The sequence below is a fragment of the Corvus kubaryi genome, unplaced genomic scaffold (assembly GCF_017639235.1).
Source record: "Corvus kubaryi isolate FWS band 111438036 unplaced genomic scaffold, C.kubaryi_AGA036_p1.0 133, whole genome shotgun sequence".
In the NCBI taxonomy this organism is placed as follows: domain Eukaryota; kingdom Metazoa; phylum Chordata; class Aves; order Passeriformes; family Corvidae; genus Corvus; species Corvus kubaryi.
In genome coordinates this window covers 29520860-29532868 of record NW_024580667.1, presented here as the reverse complement: position 1 = coordinate 29532868, position 12009 = coordinate 29520860, and the positions used below count along the sequence as shown (strand labels likewise).

Here is a 12009-nt window from a genome sequence, read left to right as displayed (position 1 = left end):
AAGGCAGCTGGGCTTGAATCAGCAGCTACAATAAGAACCAAAGTTTTTGTTTGGGGACTGAATGACAAAGACCAATTGGGAGGGCTAAAAGGTTCCAAGGTATGTTGTTTTCATACTTCAGTACAAAAGAGAAACAGCGAAAAATAAAATGTATGAGTCACACAACTTAAAATTAATCCAGACTTTATTAGAATTTTACAGTTTATTACTGAAAGCTACAAAGAGTAGTATTAAAATTTTTTTCATTGGTTTTTTGTCTTTTGCCTGGTGTGTATTAATTGGCATGTGTGAAGCATCTGAAAATACCTGTTAGATTAACTGGTGTATTGTTAAGAGCGCTTCTTTTTAGAGTGTAAAACATGAAAGTGTATTGTAATGATTTTTACTTCCTGTCTGCTCTAGATAAAAGTCCCTTCCTTTTCTGAAACCCTGTCTGCCTTGAATGTTGTACAAGTAGCTGGAGGATCAAAAAGCCTTTTTGCAGGTAACATAAGTTTAAAATAAATATAGTTATTTAAGGCCAGAAAGAGATTTTGAGTTGTGAAACACTAATGGTATTTCAAACCTTTTTCTTCATTCTAGTGACTGTAGAGGGTAAAGTGTATGCCTGTGGAGAAGCCACAAATGGAAGGCTGGGTTTAGGAATATCTAGTGGAACTGTGCCTATTCCCCGCCAGATTACAGCTCTCAGCAACTATGTGGTAAAGAAGGTGGCTGTTCACTCAGGTACTGACTATTGCTACCCTTATACACAGAAACGTAACATATTAAGCCTGAAAATAGTTGCTTTGCAATTTTCTTGGGTGATGTGATGCCCTAGGATATCAGATTCTTTTTAAAAAATAAATACAGGTTATTGAATTCTGTCTGTTGTATACAATGTTAGATTAAATTTAATGGTTCTGTTATTAAAATCTGTGAATTTAGACCATACAAGTTTTCTTGTCTGCTGGAAGTTAACTTTGGTAACTTTGGTGTTTCCATTTGATTGAAAGAAAGTGTTTTCATTTTTAGCATTTCTAAATGGTGGGTTTGTTTTTCTCATTATTTTTTCTTGCAACTCTGAAAATAAAAAAATTGAGTGATTATTGGTTTGTTTGTTTTTTTTAATGTGCCAGGAGACCTACTGTCACAAAAGTTTTTTATTTTAAAGTAAATCACATAAAAGCTCCAAAGAAAATAAGTAATATCTGTGGGGCTGAAGGGCTTGTACAGTTGCAGTGTACAAGTACAGCAATGTCAAATTGTTGCTAGACCTGCTGCCTGCTTGATAGCTCAAAAATGTAAATTTATGTTTACAATTTTAGGTGGCCGGCATGCTATGGCATTAACTGTCGATGGAAAGGTATTTTCGTGGGGTGAAGGAGATGATGGAAAGCTTGGTCACTTCAGTCGAATGTAAGGTTACCCAATTTGTCTGTATTTCAGTAAAAGATTTGTGTTGAATGTTACAGCTGACCACCACTATTGACAACAACAGTATTTTTAATACAGTAGGAATAATAAAATGTGTTGTAAGAAGATGGTTTTTTACACAGTATATGCTGGTGCAGCATTTGTAGCAAAAGGAGGTGTTCAATTAATATAATACTTGGAAAGATACCTAGTGGATAAAATGTTGGCTAGTATTTTAAAATGTCACTGATGAAATTCCATATTTTTGACATATATTTTTTGGTTACTTTTAATAAGGTATGGTTTTCAGAGGTGCCTTGAGGAGTAAAACTGTAGCAATTTTACATTCCTGAGCTGTAACAGTTCATAATTTAAGCTTGTCATTTTATAGCCCTTTTCTTTAGACTTCGGTTCACAGACTTGGTAGCCAGAAATAAACTTCCTACACTTTTCAGTAATACCTAGTTTAATCTTCTGCTGGACAGCTTTGGGAAAAATTTGAATTATCTCAGATTTTACTTTGTATTTACCCACAGAACAATATTTTGAAAGAAAAACCCCTGATAAACAAAGCCCATGGGTAAACATTTTTGTAATTCTGATATATTTTGAGGACCTGCCCCATAATACATAAAAAGTTAATTCAGATGGTTAATATATTACAACAAATAAATGTTCATAAGGCTGGGTCAGGCTAATGAAAAGGGAAGTCCACATAAGAGCAATATTACTGTTTATTGTTCAACTGCCTCATGTTTTATGTAATTTTATTGAAAGTGAGATTTGGAGATCTTGGGCATTTCATAGTAGCAATATTTCCAGAGGCTATGCATAATTTTATGGAATCTTAATAGTGGTCCTGGTACAGACAATATTAGAAAATCTTGAGTTGAATCTCTTTTTGGAATTAAGAGAACATTGTAATCACATGAAGAATAAATGTTTCTAGTACTCACATAGAAGCTTAACAGTAAATTCTAGTTCTGGTTTCTCTATTGTGAAGAGCAAAGTTGGGATGGAAGTGTCATCTCGATTACTGTGTCCACTGCTAATAAATCACTTAACTTTGGGCAGTGACAGAAAATTGGTTTTCATTTTCTATTATGCACTGTTTAATTGATACATCATGTTGATATTTTGAATTTCTCATGTAAGTTTTGCAGCATATATATAAAATATTCTTTAAATAAACTTTTAAGTACATTAAACTTAAACAAAGTACCGTGTAAACTTTGGATTTATGGTGCTGCTAAAGAGTATATCTTGGAATCAGAGTGTTGTATCTTACTTTATTTTGAGATTACTGTTAGTTATTGCACGATTTGTATTGCAACAGTTGGGAGTATTTGTGTGGCTGTTTTATGGTGAACACAATGGATTTGTTGCTCGTTTTCTCTAGGAACTGTGATAAACCCAGGCTGATAGAAGCGTTGAAAACCAAACGCATCCGTGATATTGCCTGTGGCAGTTCCCACAGCGCTGCTATTACCTCTAGTGGCGAGCTGTATACATGGGGTCTTGGAGAGTATGGAAGACTAGGACATGGAGATAATACCACACAGCTGAAGCCTAAGATGGTAAAATCAGCGTTTCTTGTTTTTGATGGAGTGCAAATGTGTTTTAACAAATGAGAGCAGCATAAAGCTAAAGTAACAAAAGCCATGAAGGCAGTATGTTTTGGAGTGATCTAAGTTAGGTTTTGGCACACGTACCTCTAGTGAAAGTAAAGCTATTTCAGAAAGGCCAAAAAGATCCAGTTTCTTTCTTGGGAAGTGATGTAAAATGGCTAGTGCTGCTTTCAGCATTCATGTCCTGCATCTACTTTGATACATGGCTGGAAGCTACCATGTAGCGGTGTTGCATTCTGAGCATGGCTGGATAGTTCTTCGCTCAGGCTGGGCGCAGTGACCAAGATGAGTCATAAGACCTTGGAAATGTTAGTAAGCTTTTAAAACAATTTCTTTGAAAACTTCTTACTTACTCCATCTGTTTTGTAGGTTAAAGTGCTCCTTGGCCACCGAGTCATTCAGGTTGCGTGTGGAAGCAGAGATGCTCAGACTCTTGCTTTGACAGATGAAGGTGGGAGTGTATTGTTTCAGAAACTTTTTAAGCACATGGGAATACTGTGATCATTGTTTGACCTGCAATTTGATGTTTGTTAGGTTTGGTGTTTTCTTGGGGTGATGGTGATTTTGGAAAACTGGGCCGAGGAGGAAGTGAAGGATGCAACATTCCTCAGAACATTGAAAGACTGAACGGCCAAGGCGTTTGTCAGATTGAGTGTGGTGCACAGTTCTCGTTGGCACTGACCAAGTCAGGAGTGGTATGGACATGGTATGTTACATTTGCCAGGAAGTATTAACAAAGCACTTGCTAACTATGTGCTGTATTTAGTGCTGTTGGACTCTGTGCCTTATCTGTGTGCTTTGTCTCTCAAATTGACAGCTCTTCCAGATGAGCTGCATCCATTCAATTACTCTAATGCTGTGTCTTGTAGCATGATTCCTAGTTTGTTGTACTCTGTTAGAATGCCTGGCTCCTATGGAATTAGTGGAGAAAAGGGGAGATCATTCCCTCTTTTGGGTGCCATGAAACATTAAAAGAATGTTAATTCAAGACTTTGGAGTAGAGTGAGGGAAAAAAAGGACCTGATAACCATAGCTTGGACTATGTAGCCTATGCATAAAGCAGAGACTTGAGAGAGTAAGGATGCAGGAGAGTGAGGAAGTAAGCTGAAGCTCAGAGCAGATGGAAGGAATTTCCTTGGGGAGGCAGGAACACAACAGCAGCTTGTTCCTGCTCAGAAGGCCACTGAGTTGTCAGTAATGATGCCTTGGAGCAGGAATTGGTATGAAATGATCCTTGAGAGTTACTGAGATATGGTTTTATTTTTCTTCTGTTTGCCTGCTTGCTTCTGCTTTGTTTTGAACACAAATCTAGCTTTTTGAATTTATAAATCTTTTTGTAAAATCTGAGAGCTTACTGCATGGCAGGTCAACTTCAGAGCACTAACCAGTTCAAGGTCTTACCCCATTCTTGTGTAATAAGACTGTGTCCCATTTGATGTATATCAAAGCTAAGTAGGCTTAAACCAGTCATTTTTGTTCTGTTGTCAGCAGTTGCTGAATAATATGGAGTGAAATACACAAAACTTTCATTTTTGTAGGTTACTGCTATTGTTAAAGGGAAGAAAAGTTTTTAACAGAGATGCTGTTTTTCAGAGTTGCCCTTGGAAACCGTATTTTTCTTGCTCTCCCTCCTCTTTTTTTTTTTTTTTTTTTTTTTGTAGAGACAAAAGGAGCAAGAGGAAAGGGAATTTTGAAAGGGAATTTGACAGTCTTTTTTTTTTTTTTTTTTTTAAGAACTCATTCCAAAATTCTTGATTATTCCTTCTTTGCCTTAGTTTTTCTTAACAATGTTACAGCTAGACAAAAATCTACAGCTATTTCATGACATTGCAGGTCTACAAGGAGATTTTTTTGGGTCTGTTTCAGCTGGGGATGGCTGAGTTGCTTCTAAACTTTCATTCTTGAATTTGTAATGGTTTGAGAAAAAAAATAATGACTTCTGGATTATAACTTTAGGTAGATAACAGTACTCTATATCATGTTTCTCTCCAGCATAATATAACCTTTCTTGAGAAAAATTGGTGGTGAGCAAAAGAACTGAGTGAGTGGTTATTAAAACATACTGGAAGAAATGTCAGGGTTTTTTTCATCTTTACTGACATTCTTCGTAGAGGCATTTTAAGGTGTTTACATTACTCTTGTGTATGCTATTTTTTAGTGCAGTTTGTGTGTAACAATTTTTGAAGAATTTAAATTGTGGAGACTTGAGAATCTGTACTGAGGCATCCAACAATGTGAAAAAAACTCAATTCTGAAAACATTTTTAGTTCCCTGTGAATTTTTTTCATGGGAGCAGACTTGTTAAAGGTTCTGTTTTTGTTAGGTTTATCCTCAGTAGTATAAATCTGCCCAAGTCTTATCAAAACATGTGAATTTTGTAAGCGTTTATAATTGCAATGTTTCTGCAGCAGAGGAAATTAATTGTAATACCAGTTGCTTTGCATTCAAAAATTAGTCATGATCGTGCTCTTCTCTCTTGAGGTGAGAAGCTATGGTGTAATGAAACTGCAGTTATTCTTATGCCTTTGTAATTCAGTTTTGAAGCATTTGCTAGTTGGTATGTGTGTTTCAGGCAGTGATTGTATATGAAGTGTACTCAGCTCAGCTGGGAAGCTGCATTGAAGAGGAATGTGAAAACAGTACAGTTGTTTTGAATGTTACATTTACTGTCTGTTGCAGGGGTAAGGGAGACTACTTCAGGCTAGGCCATGGCACAGACGTGCACGTACGAAAGCCGCAGGTTGTGGAAGGACTGAGAGGTAAAAAGATTGTGCACGTGGCTGTGGGAGCACTCCACTGTCTGGCAGTGACTGACACTGGACAGGTATGTTGGGCATTACCCTCCTTTCCCCTCTTTCCTTGATGCAGAAAGGAATCCTGCTTCTTGCTCTGGAAACACAGCAGCAGTCATAGTATTCTGGACAGTGTTATCATCATATTGTTTTTGCAGTGTTACCATAATATTGCAGTGTTATCATAATGTTGTTTCAGCTCTCCAGTGTAGTTACTAGGCAATTAATTCTTCTAACTTACTGTTCACTGTGAACACTGAGTGTTTTATGAATCAACTGATCAATTATGATTTGGCAATAATTTATGAATCATCTGATAAAGTGCTGCTTTGATTGTTTTTTTTTTCTTTTAATGTATGATAATGCCTGCATTATTTAATGAAGTGAGGGAATGTCACGACAATAGGTTGTTGAAAGTGTCCTAGATTACTGGCACAAATCACTAACATTTTTTTTTTAGGAATTTTTAAGAAAGCATTTAAATGAGATAAGCAGTGAAGCTAAGTAATATGTGGACATTCTTCCTGGCAGGTTTATGCTTGGGGTGACAATGACCATGGGCAACAAGGCAATGGAACTACTACAGTCAATAGAAAACCCACTCTTGTCCAGGGCTTAGAAGGCCAAAAAATCACTCGGGTTGCTTGTGGCTCTTCCCACAGTGTAGCATGGACAACGGTGGATGTAGCTACACCATCTGTTCATGAACCAGTCCTTTTCCAGACAGCGAGGGACCCTTTAGGTGCTTCTTATCTTGGTTGGTATTTGTTGCCTTATATTGTTTTTCCTTTACTGCCACTGGAGTGTTTGTTTTATGTGTGGTTTAATAGAAGAGTGCAAAAGAAAATGGTTTTAAAAAAAAATCACAAACCAACAAAATACACCTCTGGGGGGGAAAAAAAAAAACCAACCAAAACTCTTAATGAAAGTGGAACTTTTAAATTAAAATGCAACATGCTTTCTCAAACACCCCAAGGACTTTATGGAGGTCATGATAGATGAATGCTACACTAGTATTAATCTTTCTACACATTACCTCTTGTTTCTAAGGTAAGTGACTTAAGAGTTAGGGAATCAAAACAGCAGTGTTTTGTGTTGAATATAAAAGCATCAAACATCTTGCTAATTAAGCGTTTTCATGACCAAGGCAATGTGTACCTAATAATTATTCTTGTTATTTCAGAATGTTTGTGTAAGTAAAGCTTGTTTTAGGTGATGATCACTAAAATATTTCTATCTGTATTACCTTAATCTTCATAAGTAAGTAACAAGATCAAATACTATTTTATGAAAGCCCGTGTTGGAAAGCCTCAGTATGAACTTTAATATTGTAACTATAGGCACTGCAGTTTAAGAATCAACTGTAACATTAGTTTCACAGTCATTCTTCTGATTTAACGAGAAATTAGATAAATCATTTCCTTTTATGTATTATACCATTAAAAAATGCTTACCTTCTCTTTCCCCCCACCTCTTGTTAGGTGTTCCTTCCGATGCAGATTCTTCTGCTGCCAGTAACAAAATCAGTGGGACAAACAGTTCCAAGCCGAATCGCCCTTCCCTTGCTAAGATTCTCCTGTCGCTTGATGGGAATGTTGCCAAACAGCAGGCACTGTCTCATATACTGATCGCATTGCAAATCATGTATGCCAGGTAGGCATGGAAACATTGTCTGTTGCAGAGCAAAAGATGACATAGCTTACCGTCTATTAGGGGACTCTTGAGTCAGGTATAAATTGTTTAACAAGTTTGGACTCCTCAGGATGGGCCTAAGCTGCATCAAAATTTTCTTTTGATGTCGATGTTAGCTTTATGTTGTTATGTTTACAAAAGTTTCCATTGCCTGGGGAAAAAATTGTTCATTTAGAAATGCTCAAGTAAATAATGTAGAAGCAGTGTAAGAAAATCATGATGGATGATCTGGAAGAAGCAGTACAGGGCAGAGTGGAAAGAACAATAAAATTTTGCTGTGCCGCCGTTGTTAGTAGAGAACAGAGTATTTGTGCTAAAATTTATAAAGAGAAACTCATGTTAAATATTGAAGCATCAGGCCCAAAGGAGAATAACAATGAACTACCCACTAAATTCTAGAGCTTGGAAGCTTCATTAAGACAAGCTAATACAATTTTTCAAGTTCAACAGAGGAGTACAATTAGGTTTATGTTAATCCATCCAAAATGATTTCAGGGATGCAGTTGTTGGAGCATTGATGCCTGCAAGTATGATTGCACCAGTAGAATGTCCCTCTTCATCGCCAGCCCCCCCATCAGATGCTACTTCTGCAGGAAGCCCTGCAAATGGAGATGAGTGTGTGCTTGTAGGAGATATTGAGGAGAGGCTGAGCCCAAACCCATGGCAGGACAGGAGAGGGGAGGTAAAGTGTCACATAATTTTTTTCATCACTTTTTAACTGTCACGCTGACAAATACCTCAATTAGTCTGATAACAGCAGAGAATAAAAAATTCCTTCATGCTGTAATTTCAGGACTAGGTTCTCTGCACGTCAGATTTGAAAAAACTAAAATTTTATTGTGAGATCAGTTTTGAACTTTCAGAAAGTACTGTCATTTAAATGCAATCGTGATGATTTCTAGTAATATTTTAGAGATATGGAATTCATTTTACAGGAGTGATATTAAAAAAAGTCAAGAATAGCAGAATATTTGACCATTATTTAATGAAATTAATTGTAAACTTAGATCAACTGATGTAGACATGAGGCCCTGAATGCAGTTCTACTGTGTTGATTCCCAACTGCTAACAAAAGCAGAAAAAAGAAAAGGCTTGCTACTGCAGAGGTCTTTTGCCTTTATAAACTGTGACCTTGATATGTATTGTCAGGGTTTGCCTTCTACTTTGTAGACTTTTCTGCAGGCACTGATGTTTTATTGTATGTTTTTGTAGTAGCTGGCATTGAAGGGAATGTTGGCTGTTTCACCCGCACTAGGAACATAAAATAGAAGCTAAAAATACAGACAGTGGATCTGTTGGTTTTGAACTTATGGCTGTTTTTAAATTGCTGCTGTCTTCAAACACTAGCCCTTGTAATAAATAGTTAAACTCTTAAAGATTTTGCAGTGTCTTGTTGAAGATTTCATTTGGTATTATTTGTTCTGGCTAGGTTGTTCCTTCAGAAGATGCTGTGACACCGTCTGCTGTAACTCCCTCCGCTGCTGCTGCCTCTTCCCGTCCTTTCATTCCAGTCACAGATGACCCTGGGGCTGCCAGTATTATTGCAGAAACCATGACAAAAACCAAAGAAGTAATGTTGTCAATGCTTTTCTTAAAACTTAAGTCCTTTCCATGCTTTTATATAGCAGTTCTTTTGGTTTTTGTGCTTTAGAAGTTATTCTGTAAATGACTGCATTTTAAAAATCAGTTCAAAGACAGAGGGATGTTTATTGTTTGTTTTGTAGGATGTCGAAAGTCAGAGTAAGGTATCTGGCCCAGAACCACAGTACTTGGATGAGTTTACAAGTCTCCTGGTACCAGATGACACACGAGTCATGGTTGACCTGCTAAAGCTTGCGGTGTCCAACCGAGCAGGCGAAAAGGGAAGAGATGTTCTCTCAGCTGTGCTGTCTGGCATGGGCACAGCTTACCCACAGGTCAGGTTTTGTTTCTGTTGCATTTTATCTATGTCCTTTTTATTACTAGCTTGCTGGAATACTTTCTTGTATTGGAACTGCAGTTCAGCATCCTGAGAAACCTATTACGCATGAAAATTTGAGTTGAACTTAAATGCATGTGAGCTTTAACCATTTTAATGGAAATATTACGCAAATATATGCATGTGCTACGAGTGTCAGTAACAGACGAATTTCTCAATTTCTCATGCTGCAATTAGATGTTAAGATAGAATGTATTTGTGTATTGACCAAGTGTCAGTGGTTATTGTAATGAAGCTGAATTAACCAAGCTCTATCCTTGATCTATATAATGTTAGTTTTAAAACTTCTGTGATGGGGTTGTTTTGCATCTGAGTTTATTTTTCAAAATGATGCAGTCATTATTGCTAGCTCAAAATGCTGTTAGTATATTGTATTCTTAATGATATAATAATTCTTCTGATCTGTTAAAATTTACATTTAATGCATTGAAGTTTCTAACTTTTTACAAAGTAGCCATGGGTATGGGGTTCTTTTTCCATAGCTGACAGAATGTGACAAATCATAAATTATTTATAGAATATCTGTGTACAGTAACGAGCTGAAAACTGTTTAATATTTCTTGTAGCTTTACCTTTCAAATAGTAGTTTTTCCTAATGACTAACAATGCATTTCTTCTACGATTTCTGAAACTGTTACTCCCCCTGCCCAATTTGCAGTGATTAGCTGTGTATATTTATGTTGGGCTTGAGTTTTCTCAGTCAATTTAGGTACATGCTGTATATGCACTTCTACATTAATTCTGTTTTCTTTAGCATTAGTAGTGAGTAGCTGAACAGCTTTGGGTTTGTGTGGGGATTTTGTGTTTTGGAGACAGAATTTTTATTAGAAACTCTTTTAAAATTAATACTTTTGGCATTTCCTGCCTAAACAGCGTTTTGCAATATTACATACTGGTTAAATATTTATACCTTTCTATGCTTGTATATGCTCTGCAGCTTAGATTTAATAGTTTGCTTTTTCTGCAAGGGAAAACAATTATTTGTGTTGTTATTTACTTACTGAAAAGTGAAGTTTTTTGGCTTTTAGTTCTAGGAATTTTTCTAGCTCTAACACTACCAAAAAGAGTATTTTTAAATTAATATGATGGTTTATGAATCAGATTTCCTAAAAGAAGTTATTTATTTTAAATTTCGGAAGAATGGTAGTTTACTTAGATTTTTTTGGACTAATCAAACATACAGTTTGTAAATTGTGTGTTTTTCTTTTCTTAGGTTGCTGATATGTTGTTGGAGCTTTGTGTTACTGAACTAGAAGATGTAGCAACTGATTCACAAAGTGGTCGCCTCTCTTCACAACCAGTTGTGGTAGAGAGCAGCCATCCGTATACTGACGATACATCTTCTAGTGGCACAGTTAAAATACCAGGTACAGAATTCTTAGAATTATGTTGCTAAGATTCAATTATTTTTAAGCCTGCCTGCATGAAATTGTTCCTTAACTTACAAAAATATGGTTTGAACTTTTAAAGCCATACTATGTGTCCTGTTGCTATAGAAAAGTATTTCTTGAAGCTGATTTCTTACATGCTGGTGAAAATCTCTGTTCTGTACAATGTGCATTTCTGGGCTCACTGGGTGTGATTCCAGTTCCATTGCTGTTTTCCATTCAGTTATGAAGCTGAGAAGGACTGAGTCTTTTTCAGGTTTAGTAATTGAACACTCATATTCTAGTCTTGAGCAAGGGAAACACTTCCTTGTTTTAATGCTTCATTAGTGCTTCCTTCAGTAAGTTACCTAGTACTTACCAAAAGTTACAAAGAGCTATTTGCCTTAGCTGTAAATAGGCATTTTTTGTCTTTTGAAACTTTAGTTTTGAATGTTCTGCTATGGTCTTTTGTCTGCTAGCCCCTACTCACACAAGTTTGCTGTGATTTAAGCTGTACAATGAGAAGAAATTACGGCAAATAACATCATCAAATCAAAAGAAGTTACTTTTATTAATGAGCTCTATGGCTTCCAAACAACTGTGTTTGATTTCATGTGGATTTCTGAAATACTGCATTTGTCTGCAGTATTGATTGCTCTGTAGAAATGTGTGAACTCTTTGCTCCTGTTCAGGTGCTGAGGGACTGAGGGTAGAGTTTGACCGCCAGTGTTCTACGGAGCGGCGTCACGATCCACTCACCATAATGGATGGCGTCAACAGGATTGTGTCCGTCCGATCAGGTTCGGAGAAACGGTGCTTTTCAAAATGTCTTGTGTGATTTACTCTTAAGTGCTGAATGAAATGTGCCACTGCCTCTGACTGACTTCTTGTTAGGGATATGCCAGTAAAAGAGAGGAAAACCTGTGTTAATTGATACTGTCTTTTAAACTAAGAAGTTTGTAGGATCTAGACGCAAAGATTGATCTCGTGTCTTTGGATGTAGAGACTCTCTGGGAAGTGAATGTTAGGTTGTCCAGTTCTTCCAAAGAGCAGATAGAGTGTAAAATTCAGTGTTTAGCACCCCTGCCAACATGTATGAATTTCTATATAATCAAAGTGTATTCTAAAAAATTGGAAAAGAATACTTATTTTGCTAG

At 36.6% G+C, this 12009-nt stretch overlaps 1 protein-coding gene across 1 annotated transcript in view; it reads left to right on the top strand.

Annotated features, from left to right (window-relative positions):
• The window catches only part of HERC2 (HECT and RLD domain containing E3 ubiquitin protein ligase 2), a 104874-nt gene that overhangs the window by 67424 nt on the left and 25441 nt on the right, over nucleotides 1–12009 (top strand). The window contains exons 57-71 of the mRNA XM_042041265.1: nucleotides 1–99; nucleotides 403–484; nucleotides 583–726; nucleotides 1308–1398; nucleotides 2795–2972; nucleotides 3393–3474; nucleotides 3558–3729; nucleotides 5703–5847; nucleotides 6347–6572; nucleotides 7297–7468; nucleotides 8003–8189; nucleotides 8937–9077; nucleotides 9232–9423; nucleotides 10699–10852; nucleotides 11545–11652. The exon at nucleotides 1–99 is cut by the window's left edge and continues 16 nt beyond it. Coding sequence (XP_041897199.1) covers nucleotides 1–99; nucleotides 403–484; nucleotides 583–726; nucleotides 1308–1398; nucleotides 2795–2972; nucleotides 3393–3474; nucleotides 3558–3729; nucleotides 5703–5847; nucleotides 6347–6572; nucleotides 7297–7468; nucleotides 8003–8189; nucleotides 8937–9077; nucleotides 9232–9423; nucleotides 10699–10852; nucleotides 11545–11652 — 2173 coding nt within the window. The remainder of the gene's footprint in view (nucleotides 100–402; nucleotides 485–582; nucleotides 727–1307; nucleotides 1399–2794; nucleotides 2973–3392; nucleotides 3475–3557; nucleotides 3730–5702; nucleotides 5848–6346; nucleotides 6573–7296; nucleotides 7469–8002; nucleotides 8190–8936; nucleotides 9078–9231; nucleotides 9424–10698; nucleotides 10853–11544; nucleotides 11653–12009) is intronic.